The sequence below is a fragment of the Mizuhopecten yessoensis genome, unplaced genomic scaffold (assembly GCF_002113885.1).
Source record: "Mizuhopecten yessoensis strain PY_sf001 unplaced genomic scaffold, ASM211388v2 scaffold715831, whole genome shotgun sequence".
Lineage (NCBI taxonomy): Eukaryota > Metazoa > Mollusca > Bivalvia > Pectinida > Pectinidae > Mizuhopecten > Mizuhopecten yessoensis.
The window spans coordinates 29,374-45,309 of NW_018479813.1; the positions used below are offsets into that span (position 1 = coordinate 29,374).

Here is a 15,936-nt window from a genome sequence, read left to right on the forward strand (position 1 = left end):
AGTATAAACACCAGAACAAAATAGTGATCCTCTAGATATACTATAGGATCTTACAAAGGAGGGTAAGTATAAACACCAGAACAAAATAGTGATCCTCTAGATATACTATAGGATCTTACAAAGGAGGGTGAGTATAAACACCAGAACAAAATAGTGATCTTCTAGATATACTATAGGATCTTACATGAGTTTCCAGTTCATATGAGATTCATGAAACAATTCTATTCCAAGAATTTTTCAATACAGCTAGCATCTGGCAAGCTAGAATGAAAAATTTGTGACAAGTTTCATAAATTTTATATGAAATGAAAACAAGGGTAAGATCCTTTTTATCACATAGTCAAGATTTGTCGCATTTATTCGTGTAAAACCAAAATTTTCATGCAACCGTGAAATGTAAAAAGCTTCCATTTTGACTCCATGTGTAAGTCTGTGATGTCATGTACTTGTCCTAGGCATGACATCACAATTAAAACTTCAAACAGTCACAGGGCTGATAGGTCATATTACATGGGTTTATAGGCAAACAAATTTGACATTGGTTTATACACTGGATACGTAGCCCGGTACAATATATGCTAAAAAGGTGTGATTATAAGGTGACATTATCAGGTGTAATTATAAGGTGACAGTATAATGTGACATTATAAGGTGTAATTATAAAGTGACATTATACTTGTATAGAGTTACAATGTGTTTTGATATATACCACTGGGGTCCTGCCTCCTTACACTTTTTCTTATATAGAGATCCCCATACAATGTGTATTGATATATGTAGCACTGGGGTCCTGCCTCCTTACACTGGTACTTATATAGAGAACCCAATACAATGTGTATTGATATATAAACCACTAGGGCCCTGCCTCCTTACACTGGTACTTATATAGAGATCCCCATACAATGTGTATTGATATATATACCACTGGGGTCCTACCTCCTTACACTGGTACTTATATAGAGATCCCAATACAATGTGTATTGATATATAAACCACTGGGGTCCTGCCTCCTTACACTGGTACTTATATAGAGATCCCCATACAATGTGTATTGATATATATACCACTGGGGTCCTTCCTCCTTACACTGGTACCTATACAGAGATCCCCATACAATGTGTATTGATATATATACCACTGTGGTCCTTCCTCATTACACTGGTACTTATATAGATATGCTCATACCACGTGTATTGATATATATACCAATTGGGTCCAACCTCCTTATACTGGTATTTATACAGAGATCCCCATACAATGTGTAGTGATATATATACCACTGTGGTCCTTCCTCATTACACTGGTACTTATATAGATATGCTCATACCACGTGTATTGATATATATACCAATTGGGTCCAACCTCCTTATACTGGTACTTATACAGAGATCGCCATACAATGTGTATTGATATATATCCCACTTGGGTCCAACCACCTTATACTGGTACTTATACAGAGATCGCCATACAATGTGTATTGATATATAAACCACTGGGGTCCTGCCTCCTTACACTGGTGCTTATATAGAGATTCCCATACAATGTGTATTGATATATATGCCACTGGGGTCCTACCTCCTTACACTTGTACTTATATAGAGATCCTCATACAACGTGTATTGATATATATACCACTGGGTCCTGCCTCCTTACACTGGAACTTATATAGAGATCCCCAAACAACGTGTATTGATATATATACCACTGGGGTCCTGCCTCCTTACACTGGTACTTATATAGAGATCCCCAAACAACGTGTATTGATATATATACCACTTGGGTCCAACCTCCTTATACTGGTACTTATACAGAGATCCCCATACAATGTGTATTGATATATATACCACTGGGGTCCTACCTCCTTACACTTGTACTTATATAGAGATCCTCATACAACGTGTAGATATATATACCACTGGGGTCCTACCTCCTTACACGGGTACTTATACAGAGATCCCGATACAATGTGTATTGATATAGAAACCACTGGGGTCCTGCCCATACAATGTGTATTGAAATATATACCACTGGGGTCCAACCTCCTTATACTGGTACTTATACAGAGATCCTCATACAATGTGTAATATATACCACTGGGGTCCTACCTCCGTACACTTGTACTTATATAGAGATCCGCATACAACGTGTATTGATATATATACCCCTGGGGTCCTTCCTCCTTATACTGGTACTTATACAGAGATCCTCATACAATGTGTATTGCTATATACCACTGGGGTCCTTCCTCCTTACACTGGTACTTATATGATATATATACCACTGGGGTCCAACCTCCTTATACTGGTATTTATACAGAGATCCCCATACAATGTGAATTGATATATATACCACTGTGGTCCTACCTCCTTACACTGGTACTTATACAGAGATGCCCATACAATGTGTATTGATATATACCACTGGGGTCCTACCTCCTTATACTGGTACTTATATAGAGATTCTCATACAACGTGTATTGATATATAAACCACGGGGGTCCTGCCTCCTTACACTGGTACTTATACAGAGATCGCCATACAATGTGTATTGATATTATATACCACTGGGGTCCTTCCTCCTTACACTTGTACTTATATAGAGACCCTCATACAACGTGTAGATATATATACCACTGGGGTCCAACCTCCTTATACTGGTACTTATATAGAGCTCCTCATACAACGTGTATTGATATATAAACCACTTGGGTCCTGCCTCCTTACACTGGTACTTATATGATATATATACCACTGGGGGCCTACCTCCTTACACTGGTTCTTATACAGAGATCCCCATTCAATGTGTATTGATATATAAACCACTTGGGTCCTGCCTCCTTACACTGGTACTTATACAGAGATCGCCATACAATGTGTATTGATATTATATACCACTGGGGTCCTACCTCCGTACACTTGTACTTATATAGAGACCCTCATACAACGTGTAGATATATATACCACCGGGGTCCTACCTCCTTACACGGGTACTTATACAGAGATCCCGATACAATGTGTATTGATATAGAAACCACTGGGGTCCTGCCTCCTTATACTCTTACACTGGTACTTATATGATATATATACCACTGGGGTCCTACCTCCGTACACTTGTACTTATATAGAGACCCTCATACAACGTGTAGATATAAATACCACTGGGGTCCTACCTCCTTCCACTGGTACTTATATAGAGATCATTCCCATACAATGTGTATTGATATTATATACCACTGGGGTCCTGCCTCCTTATACTTGTACTTATATAGAGATCCGCATACAACGTGTATTGATATATATCCCACTGGGGTCCTACCTCCTTACACGGGTACTTATACAGAGATCCTCATACAATGTGTAATATATACCACTGGGGTCCTTCCTCCTTACACTGGTACTTATACAGAGATGCCCATACAATGTGTATTGATATTATATACCACTGGGGTCCTCCCTCCTTACACTGGTACTTATATAGAGAGGGGTCCTGCCTCCTTACACCGGTACTTATATAGAGATCCTCATTATATAGAGATCCTCATACAACGTGTATTGATATATATACCACTGTGGTCCTGCCTCCTTATACTGGTACTTATATAGAGATCCTCATACAACGTGTATTGATATATATACCACTGGGGTCCTACCTCCTTATACTGGTACTTATACAGAGATCCCCATACAATGTGTATTGATATATATACCACTGGGGTCCTACCTCCTTATACAGGTACTTATACAGAGATCCTCATACAATGTGTATTGATATATAAACCACTGGGGTCCTGCCTCCTTACACTTGTACTTATATAGAGATCCTCATACAACGTGTGTTGATATATATACCACTGGGGTCCTACCTCCTTACACTGGTACTTATATAGAGATCCTCATACAATGTGTATTGATATATATACCACTGTGGTCCTACCTCCTTACACTGGTACTTATATAGAGATCCCCATACAATGTGTTTTGATATATATACCACTTTGGTCCTACCTCCTTACACTTGTACTCATATAGAGATCCCCATACAATGTGTATTGATGCCAAAATCGTAACTTTACAACGGAAACTGCTTTTTAGCTCTCCTGGTGCTCCGGACCATGGTGAGCTTATGCCATACTGCAGCGTCCGTCGTCAACTTTTCCTTTAAAACAATACTAGTCATGAACGACTGAGCAGATTTTGACCAAATTTTGTATAAATGGTGGGTCTGGCCCCCCTGGGGGCTGAGGGGTGGGGCCCAATAGGGGAAATATAGCAAATTCTTTAAAATCCTTCTTCTTTTGTAGGAATGAAAGGATTTGTTCCATATTTGGTCTGAAGCATCCTTGGGTGAAGGGAAACCAATTTTGTATCAACTGTGGGTCTGGTCCCCACAGGGGCCTGAGGGGTGGGGTCCAATAGGGGAAATATAGCAAATTCTTTAAAATCCTTCTTCTTTTGTAGGAATGAAAGGATTTGTTCCATATTTGGTCTGAAGCAACCTTGGGTGAAGGGAAACCAATTTTGTGTAAACCCTGGGTGTGGCCCCCCAGGGGCCTGAGAGGCGAGCCCAATAGGGGAAACATAGCAAATTATTCTTTAAAATTCTTCGTCTGTAGGAATGAAAGGATTTGGTCCATATTTGGTGTGGAGCATCCTTGGGTAAAGTAGAACCAATTTTGTATAAACAGTCTGTGTGGCCCCCCCTGGGACTTGAAGGGTGGGGCCCAATAGGGGAAAGATAGGTAAAACCTTTATAATCCTTCTTCTACCATAGGGATTAAGGGATATTATCCTAATTTAGTCTGGAGCATCCTTAGGCAAAGGGACTCAATTTTGTATAAACGGTGTGTCTGACCCCTCTGGAGGCAAAGAGGCGGGGCCCAATAGGGGAAATAGAGGTAAAACCTTTGATCAATAATAACATTGACAATAGCTTTGACCAATCATAACATTGACAATAGATTTGATCAATCATAACATTGACAATAGCTTTGATCAATCATAACATTGACAATAGCTTTGATCGATCATTACATTGACGATAGGTTTGATCAATCATAACATTGACAATAGCTTTGATCAATCATAATATTGACAATAGCTTTGATCGATCATTACATTGACGATAGGTTTGATCAATAATAACATTGACAATAGCTTTGACCAATCATAACATTGACAATAGATTTGCTCAATCATAACATTGACAATAGCTTTGATCAATCATAACATTGACGATAGATTTGATCGATCATTAATCAATCATAACATTGACAATAGCTTTGATCAATCTTAACATTGACGATAGATTTGATCAATCATAACATTGACGATAGCTTTAATCAATCATAACATTGACGATAGCTTTGATCAATCATATCATTGACAATAGCTTTGATCGATCATAACATTGACGATAGCTGTAATCAATCATAACATTGACAATAGCTTTGATCAATCTTAACATTGACGATAGATTTGATCAATCATAACATTGACGATAGCTTTGATCAATCATAACATTGACAATAGCGTTGATCAATCATAACATTGACAATAGCTTTGATCAATCATAACATTGACGATAGATTTGATCGATCATAACATTGAAGATAGATTTGATCGATCATAACATTGACAATAGATTTGATTGATCATAACATTGACGATAGATTTGATCGATCATAACATTGACGATAGCTTTGATCGATCATAACATTGAAGAAAGCTTTGATCAATCATAACGTTGACAACAGCTTTGATCAATAATAACATTGACGATAGCTAAATTGATCAATCATAATATTGACAATAGCTTTGATCAATCATAACATTGACAATAGCTGTGATCAACTGGGGTCCTGCCTCCTTACACTGGTACTTATATATCAATACACATTGTATGGGGATCTCTATATAAGTACCAGTATAAGGAATGATTGATCAAAGCTAGCGTCAATGTTATTATTGATCACAGCTATTGTCAATGTTATGGTTGATCAAAGCTATCGTAAATGTTATGATCGATCACAGCTATCGTCAATGTTATGACGATAGCTTTGATCAATCATAACATTGACAATAGCTTTGATCAATAATAACATTGACGATAGCTGTGATCAATCATAACATTGACGATAGCTTTGATCAATCATAACGTTGACAATAGCTTTGATCGATCATAACATTTACGATAGCTTTGATCAATCATATCATTGACAATAGCTTTGATCGATCATAACATTTACAATAGCTTTGATCGATCATAACATTGACGATAGCTTTGATCAATCATAACGTTGACAATAGCTTTGATCGATCATAACATTGAAGATAGATTTGATCGATCATAACATTGACGATAGATTTGATTGATCATAACATTGACGATAGATTTGATCGATCATAACATTGACGATAGCTTTGATCAATCATAACATTGAAAATAGCTTTGATCAATCATAACATTGACAATAGCTTTGATCGATTATTACATTGACGATAGCTTTGATCGATCATAACATTGACGATAGCTTTGATCAATCATAACATTGACGATAGATTTGATCGATCATAACATTGAAGATAGATTTGATCGATCATAACATTGACGATATATTTGATCGATCATAACATTGACGATAGATTTGATCGATCATAACATTGACGATAGCTTTGATCAATCATAACATTGACAATAGCTTTGATCAATCATAACATTGACAATAGCTTTGATCGATCATAACATTGACGATAGCTTTGATCGATCATAACATTGACGATAGCTTTGATCAATCATAACATTGACGATAGATTTGATCGATCATAACATTGAAGATAGATTTGATCGATCATAACATTGACGATATATTTGATCGATCATAACATTGACAACAGCTTTGATCAATCATAACATTGACGATAGCTTTGATCAATCATAACATTGACGATAGCTTTGATCAATCATAACATTGACAATAGCTTTGATCAATCATAACATTGACGATAGCTTTGATCAATCATAACATTGACAATAGCTTTGATCAATCATAACATTGACAATAGGTTTGATCGATCATAACATTGACGATAGCTTTGATCGATCATAACATTGACGATAGCTGTGATTGATCATAACATTGACAATAGCTTTGATCAATCATAACATTGATGATAGCTGTGATCAATCATAACATTGAAGAAAGGTGTGATCAATCATAACGTTAACAACAGCTTTGATCAATAATAACATTGACAATAGCTTTGATCAATCATAACATTGACAATAGCTTTGATCGATCATAACATTGACGATAGCTTTGATCGATAATAACATTGACGATAGCTTTGATCAATCATACCATTTACGATAGCTGTGATCAATCATAACATTGAAGATAGCTTTGATCAATCATAACATTGACAATAGCTTTGATCGATTATTGCATTGACGATAGCTTTGGTCAATCATAACAATGACAATGGCTGTGATCTATCATAACATTGACAATAACTTTGATCCATTATTACATTGACGATATCTTTGATCGATCATAACATTGAAAACAGCTTTGATCACTCATAACAATGACAATGGCTGTGATAAATCATAACATTGACAATAGCTGTGATCAATCATAACGTTAACAACAGCTTTGATCAATAATAACATTGACAATAGCTTGATCAATAATAACATTGACAATAGCTGTGATCAATCATAACGTTGACAATAGCTTTGATAAATTTTAACATTGACGATAGCTTTGGTCAATCATAACAATGACAATGGCTGTGATAAATCATAACATTGACAATAACTTTGATCCATTATTACATTGACGATATCTTTGATCGATCATAACATTGAGAATAGCTTTGATCGATTATTGCATTGACGATAGCTTTGCTCGATAATAACATTGACGATAGCTTTGATCAATCATAACATTGACGATAGCTTTGATCAATCATAACAATGACAATGGCTGTGATCAATCATAACATTGACAATAGCTTTGATCAATCATAATATTGACAATAGCTTTGATAAATTTTAACATTGACGATAGCTTTGATCAATCATAACATTGACGATAGCTTTGATCAATCATAACGTTGACAATAGCTTTGACCACATGTAGTTGAGCTTGCAGAACTTTATTGCAGTACTTGAATGAAAAAAAAAAAAAGATGATATGATATATAAACGAAAAATATCAGCAACAGTACTAGTGTTGTGAGTGTAAAAATTGACTGGGATGTGTACCCCAGACTTCACTGTCACTCTATATATATAACCAACTGATGCATGAGCTAGCTATATAGGTACACCTAGGCCTGTACTGCTGGTCGACAGTATCCTGGCCGAACTGTGCTGTATACAGAACTTATATCCAAAAGAGGTTATATAATTAATAAGTACCCGTAGAAAACCCAGTTGGTCAGGCAGTGCATGCCCCCATAAATTTTCACGTCCGATCGGGGGGAAACAGATCTAGTACTGACATGGCAAAACAATCTTAAAAATAACTTTAAATGTGTTTTTGTCTCTCGTCGCCAAGAAGTGGAAGCGTGACTAAGTTATTGCTTTAATGGCGGAGGTGGGGTCAGCATTAAGTTTTTGCGTTTAAGTTAGTTTCTCTGAAGATATAAGTGCCACACCAACCAAACATGGACCAAAGATGCATCTTATATTAGGTAGTACATCTTAAACCATAAATCAAATGCTTGATGCGGCCTACCTTTCATGGTCCATTGACTTTGTCAGCATCTCTATTGATATAAAGTTTTTGCGTTTAAGTTAGTTTCTCTAATATGTGCATTGGTGGTCAAAGCAGGACATATAGCGGGGATAGGTGAGACATATCAATCTCATACTTTCCGACTTTTTGAAATTTCCATGGGAGAGGTTCTGCTCAAATTTAAAACAAAGATAATTTGTGATTACCCCCTAGAGACAAACGGTTCCTTAAAAAATGACATATTTTGAGTTGTTCTTTTAGATAAAATCAATAGATCTTAAAATATATATAGTCTGAATAGTTTAGCAATTTCACTGGTTGAAAATACAAAATTTAAGGGTCTAAAATCTGGAGTCTCCCTCCTAAATAGGGAGAGTTGGCAAGTATACAATCTGAATGGCTTGTTTATTGTAGATACTGACTGCTGTACCAGACAGCTGTGTGGACCTGCCAGGCCTTTCAATATGAACATCACCGACAACAACTTCCAGCCTCTGATCTCGCTGTACCGGCCACTTAGATGTCAGGCAAGCTTCTTGTGGTGCTGCTATCTACAGGAGATGGACATCATGTCACCTCCGGGCCTTTCCGTTGGCGGGCTTAAACAAATGTACGTATCCATGGTAATGCTCAGTTGATTGGTTATCAAGCAGTTTACAAACACCAATCTCTGGTCTCTGAAGTAGGGCTATTCCGTATGATAAGGTTAGGGCTATTCCTTGTTGGGTATTGCAGAGTTATCTTCTCTTGATAGCAGGAATTGATTGTTACGTCATTGGTTTGTGAGAGTAACGTCATCAATTTTTGAGAAATTGACGTAATTTTCTCACACAAATCAATGACGTAATAATCAATACCTGCTCACAAGAGAAGATAACTCTGCAATATGCAAAGACGGAAAAGAGCTCTTGAAAACTCTTTACCAACTTGTCATGGTAACCTTTAGTTCTAGGTCTCCTGATCAAAAGATGGTTAATTTGGTTGCATAGCGCAATAATTCTGAGGCATGTAATTTAGATTTAAAATGCCAACAGCCCGACGCCCAGGACTGGTCGCATGACATTGCTATTCTGGCCAGTCTGGCCACCAATAGACATACCTTGTAATAAGCCAGCCTCCCTACTTTGAGTCGGAGGTTATGTCTAGGCCCATGGGGCTTTTTTCAAAACATCTATGTTAAATTTCAGTGATAAAAATCATAGAAATATAATAAAACTCGAACTGCTTTCATGTGCCTTTAAAAAGTGCTTGAGTACTTGTGTATAAGTATTTGATAATTAAATTAATTATGTAACATATCCTTGGTGTCCGGGAAGGTCAAGGTAGGTTCGATATTATAAGTTTATTAACTCATTCACCCCTGCAGACACATTTGAACTCTTCCAATGCAAAGGTTGGAATAGTTCATTATGAAATTTTAGGGGTGTTGCAGTACCTTAAGTAAACCATAAATGTGTCCTTCAGGCCTTTAAAGCATCAAGATGTACACTGATCACTGACTGAAACTCTTCAATATTTGCTTCCAGACCTGTAGATGTTAGGTGGAAAAAATAGGGTTAGCTGATATTATGAAATTGTTTTCAACAGATGGACGCCATGGAAACCAAAGTTCCAAGTTCATGATGCGCAGCAGACGCCACTGTTCCAGATCGATGGAGAATGCTGTTTCTGTTGCCCATGTACTGACATCATGTTTACGGTAGGGAAGATCAAAGAAAAAATCCCTCATGTACTCTACAGATATTCCTTATATCCTCTCAAAAATCCCTCATGTCCTCTCAAAAAGGTTCGTAATGTACTCTCAGAAAGATTCTTTATGTCCTCTCAGAAAGATTCTACATGTTCTCTCAAAAAGGTTCCTTTTGTCCTCTCAAAAAAATCCCTCATATCATCTCAAAAAGGTTCCTAATGTACTCTCAGAAAGATTCTTTATGTTCTCTCAAAAAATATCATGTCCTTTCTAAAAAATCCCTAATGTCCTCTCAAAAAGGTTCCTAATGTACTCTCAAAAAGGTTCCTAATGTACTCTCAAAAAGGTTCCTTATGTCCTCTCAAAACAATCCCTCGTGTCCTCTCAAAAAGGTTCCCTATGTCCTCTAAAAAAACCTCATGTCCTCTCAAAAAGATTCTTTATGTCCTCTCAAAAAAATCCCTCATATCCTCTCAAAAAGGTTCCTTATGTCCTCTCAAAAAGGTTCCTTATGTCCTCTCAAAATAATCCCTCATGTCCTCCCAAAAATATCCCTCATGTCCTGTCAAAAAGGTTCCTAATGTACACTCAGAAAGATTCTTCATGTCCTCTCAAAAAATATAATGTCCTCTCAAAAAGGTTCCTAATGTACTCTCAGAAAGATTCTTCATGTCCTCTCAAAAAATATCATGTCCTCTCTAAACAATCCCTCATGTCCTCTCAAAAAGGTTCCTAATGTACTCAGAAAGATTCTTCATGTCCTCTCAAAAAATATCATGTCCTCTAAAAAAATCCCTCATGTCCTCTAAAAAAGGTTCCTAATGTACTCTCAAAAAGGTTCCTTATGTTCTTTCAAAAAAATCCCTCATGTCCTCTCAAAAAGGTTCCTTATGTCCTCTCAAAAAAATCCCTCATGTCCTCTCAAAAAGGTTCCTTATGTCCTCTCTAAAAAATCCCTCATGTCCTCTCAAAAAGGTTCCTTATGTCCTCTCAAAAGGTTCCTTATGTCCTCTCAGAAAGATTCTTTATGTCCTCTCAAAAAAATCCCTCATGTCCTCTCAAAAAGGTTCCTAATGTCCTCTCAAAAAAATCCCTCGTTTCCTCTCAAAAAGATTCCTCATGGCCTCTCAGAAAGATTCTTCATGTCCTCTCAAAAATAATCCCCATGTCCTCTCAAAATTAATCCTCATGTCCTCTCAAAAAGGTTCCTTATGGCCTCTCAGAAAGATTCTACATGTCCTCTCAAAAATAATCCTCATGTCCTCTCAAAAATAATCCCCATGTCCTCTCAAAAACCCCACCATTTCCTCTTAAAAATAATCCCCATGTCCTCTCAAAAAACCTACCATTTCCTCTCAAAAAGAATCCTCATGTCCTCACAAAAAAATATCTCGTGTCCTCTTAAAAAGATTCATCATGTCCTTTCAAAAAAAAATCCTTCATGTCCTCTCAAAACAATTCCTCATGTCTTCTCAAAACAAATTCCCTCATGTCCTCTCAAAACAAATCCCTCATGTCCTCTCAAAAAGAAATCTGTCATGTCCTCTCAAAACAAATCCTTCATGTCCTCTCAAAAAGAAATCCCTTATGTCCTCTCAAACCAAATCCTTCACGTCCTCTCAAAAAGAAATCCCTCATGTCCCCTAAAAAAAATCCCTCGTTTCCTCTCAAAAAGAAATCCCTCATGTCCCCTAAAAAAAATCCCTCGTTTCCTCTCAAAAAGAAATCCCTCATGTCCTCTCAAAAAGAAATCCCTCATGTCCTCTCAAAAAGAAATCTATCATGTCCTCTCAAAAAGAAATCCCTCATGCCCTCTCAAAAAGAAATCTGTCATGTCCTCTCAAAACAAATCCTTCATGTCCTCTCAAAAAGAAATCCCTCATGTCCCCTAAAAAAATCCCTCGTTTTCTCTCAAAAAGAAATCCCTCATGTCCTCTCAAAAAGAAATCTGTCATGTCCTCTCAAAAAGAAATCCCTCATGTCCTCTCAAAAAGAAATCCCTCATGTCCTCTCAGAAAGATTCTTCAGTTTGGAATTGCCTAGGGATTGACAATACCAAAGTCATAGACTAAAACAGGAGAGGTAGTTATAGCTCACCAAAATGTAATTTTATTGATGTTGAGTTTCATTTCAAAACTTCATGTTTAATACACATTTTGAAATCAAACATTTGTTTTTATGCAAACTCTACGTAATAAAGATTTAAAAGAAAAGTAGTTCCTGAACTGGTCTTAATTAAAATACACTAGGTGTTACGGAACAAAGCCTATGAAAGGGTAAAAAAGGTAAATTGGATGAGAATGAAATAAGGATGATTTTAAGTATGTATGCAAATACAGAAAAAAGAAACATATTTTGTGTCTTCTGGTATGATTGAGGACTTTTTTTTTTTTTGATAAATAAAACAAATCTTTTCACACATTTTGTTTTATTACATTCTCTCTTTTCAAAACATAAACTTCCCTGTACATACAGGTAGTTTGAGTTAATTTTAGAAAACTTTGCATCATTCTTTCATCATTGATGCATAATAGAAGCATGAACTCATCTAGAAGCTCCTCTATATATTTCTCGCTCTCATCTCATCTCTCATCTTCATTGGGAATCTAACTGTCTGCAGGTTGAAAACTGTAAAAAAAAAAAAAGAAAAAAAAAAAAAAGATTTATGTTAAATACAGGTATAAATAATCTTGGTACACTCAAATTTGTACGACTGCAACACATTTCAAAGCAATCTCGCGATCCATATCGGGAAGCATTTTCATGCAGATTTTGGTAAATGAAATAATCATGATTTGCCGTTGAGAAAGTAATGTGCTCAGCATTTAAGTTACTAAATAACGATTTTGCGTTTATAACCTTGTCGTCACATTTCGTGAAAATCATTCATTGTATGTCTTTTGATATCATAAAGAGCACCCGAACCTTCCGATAGAATTTAAGTATACTGTACAGTTTACCATATATTATGGTAGTCACAAAATATTTTGATAGATAGGGCTTCCGGAAACACCAACTATTGTTTGTTTGGCCTAAGTTTAAGAAAGCATGGACCTGAAATATCTACTATACATAGTATTAATGTACCAATTAAGTTTACTCTCTAATAAATCCTTTCACTGTGTTATAATAAATCCTTTCTCTGTGTTATAATAAATCCTTTCACTGTGTTATAATAAATCCTTTCACTGTGTTATAATAAATCCTTTCTCTGTGTTATAATAAATCCTTTCACTGTGTTATAATAAATCCTTTCACTGTGTTATAATAAATCCTTTCTCTGTGTTATAATAAATCCTTTCACTGTGTTATAATAAATCCTTTCACTGTGTTATAATAAATCCTTTCTCTGTGTTATAATAAATCCTTTCACTGTGTTATAATAAATCCTTTCACTGTGTTATAATAAATCCTTTCTCTGTGTTATAATAAATCCTTTCACTGTGTTATAATAAATCCTTTCACTGTGTTATAATAAATCCTTTCTCTGTGTTATAATAAATCCTTTCACTGTGTTATAATAAATCCTTTCACTGTGTTATAATAAATCCTTTCACTGTGTTATAATAAATCCTTTCACTGTGTTATAATAAATCCTTTCACTGTGTTATAATAAATCCTTTCACTGTGTTATAATAAATCCTTTCACTGTGTTATAATAAATCCTTTCACTGTGTTATAATAAATCCTTTCACTGTGTTATAATAAATCCTTTCACTGTGTTATAATAAATCCTTTCACTGTGTTATAATAAATCCTTTCACTGTGTTATAATAAATCCTTTCACTGTGTTATAATAAATCCTTTCACTGTGTTAGTTTATTCCTTCAGATCACTGACATATCCAAAGGCCAGCAGATTGGTGAGATTGTAAAACACTGGGGAGGATGTCGAGAAATCTTCGGGGGTGTCAACGATTTCAAGGTCACTTGTAAGTACAGGGTCAAGGCCAATTGTAGTTGAAGGTCTTTAATTAGATCAAGGATATTTATGTTATTCTAATAATGCGTCTTTGAGGTACCTACACTTTCCATTGGTCAAAATAAGTGTAAAATCTGTAATTATTATGACTTGGAATCTTCTTACAGGCATGACAAAAGCTTTGATAAATAATATCTGAAAAAACTTGCGGAAGTTAAAAAAATAGACAAAGATAAATTAAAGAAACAATGAAATAAAGACGAGTTTACCCTTTTTCCCCTATATAACTTTAATAAACTCTACCATGTGTTGATCTGGCTAAGTCCATTATGATCTACAGTGGTGAAAGGGTAAAGAAAAAACAGTCGCTCTAACTATATAGCTTACTACCTGTCAGTGGCAGTTCCCTTGCCAAGTCTCGCTACAGTTATAGCTGAATAGTAATTAAAGGGAGATAACTGTCTGTATGTAAAGGGAGATAACTGTCTGTATGTTAAGGGAGATAACTGTCTGTATGAGATACTACAGAGGAACTCTCTGGTGTTATGCCTGCAGTGGGACAGGGATCCTTAACTCACTTTCAAGAGAGATAACTCTAAACATAAATCATATCATGGCTGAGTTTGATCATCATCAACCGTTTTACTGATGTTGGGCTGTTTAATCTAATGTGATTATACATGCTGATTAAAAACAACCAATCACTGTGCATTGCTTGCGAATAATTACACATGGGCAGACGATGACAAGTTGCTCAGGTACGACAAACAGAAATCGTAGGTTGTCCAATAGTCGTCCAGACAAGCGCACTGAACTTCTTGTTCCTTTACACTTGAGCATTACCTATAATAGAGACACGGTAGTCTAGTGGTAGGACACCCGGCTAGTGACCGAAGGGTGGTGGGTTCGAGTCATGGCATGGCACTGTGTTGTATCTTTGAGCAAGATACTTTACTCCGTTTGTTCCAGTCTACTCAGCTGTAAATGAGTATGTGGTTGGGCATTGCTAGAATTGTTGAATGCTAGCTGTGAGTGCTGAAATGGCAGCAACGGCTGTATTCCCTAGGGAGTTGAGAAAGATATTGGCCCATTGCAAAGACCCTATAAACACAGATAATAATTTGTGAACCGCTGTGAGACGACCTACGAACTAAGTTGTGATAAAGCGGTATATAAGAACCTCAAATTATTATTATTAATATCTATAACCAGAACTAGTTTGGTTGTACTCAAATATTCCAGGGGTTACACTCACTTTCCCTCTCCACTCCTGAAATATATGTCATTGCAAAATTACTGTAACGCAATCAACATGTTTTTAGCTCACCTGGCCCGAAGGGCCATGTGAGCTTATCCCATGGTGCAGCGTCCGGCGTCCGGCGTCCGGCGTCCGGCGTCCATCAACTTTTTCCTTTAAAATGCTACTTGTCCTGAATGGCTCAGAGGATTTTGACCAAATTTGGTCAGGAGCATCATTGGCCAAAGGGTTCTCAGTTTTGTATAAACGGAGGGTATAACCCCCCTGGGGGCAGAGGGGCGGGGCCAAATAGGGGGAAAATAGGTAAATCTTTAAAAATCTTCTTCT

At 36.5% G+C, this 15,936-nt stretch overlaps 1 protein-coding gene across 1 annotated transcript in view; it reads left to right on the forward strand.

The window, feature by feature from the left end:
- The window catches only part of LOC110441290 (phospholipid scramblase 2-like), a 38,822-nt gene that overhangs the window by 20,053 nt on the left and 2,833 nt on the right, over positions 1–15,936 (forward strand). Inside the window, exons 2-4 of the mRNA XM_021484402.1 lie at positions 9,155–9,350; positions 10,328–10,439; positions 14,262–14,361. Of these exons, the coding sequence (XP_021340077.1) occupies positions 9,155–9,350; positions 10,328–10,439; positions 14,262–14,361 (408 nt within the window). The remainder of the gene's footprint in view (positions 1–9,154; positions 9,351–10,327; positions 10,440–14,261; positions 14,362–15,936) is intronic.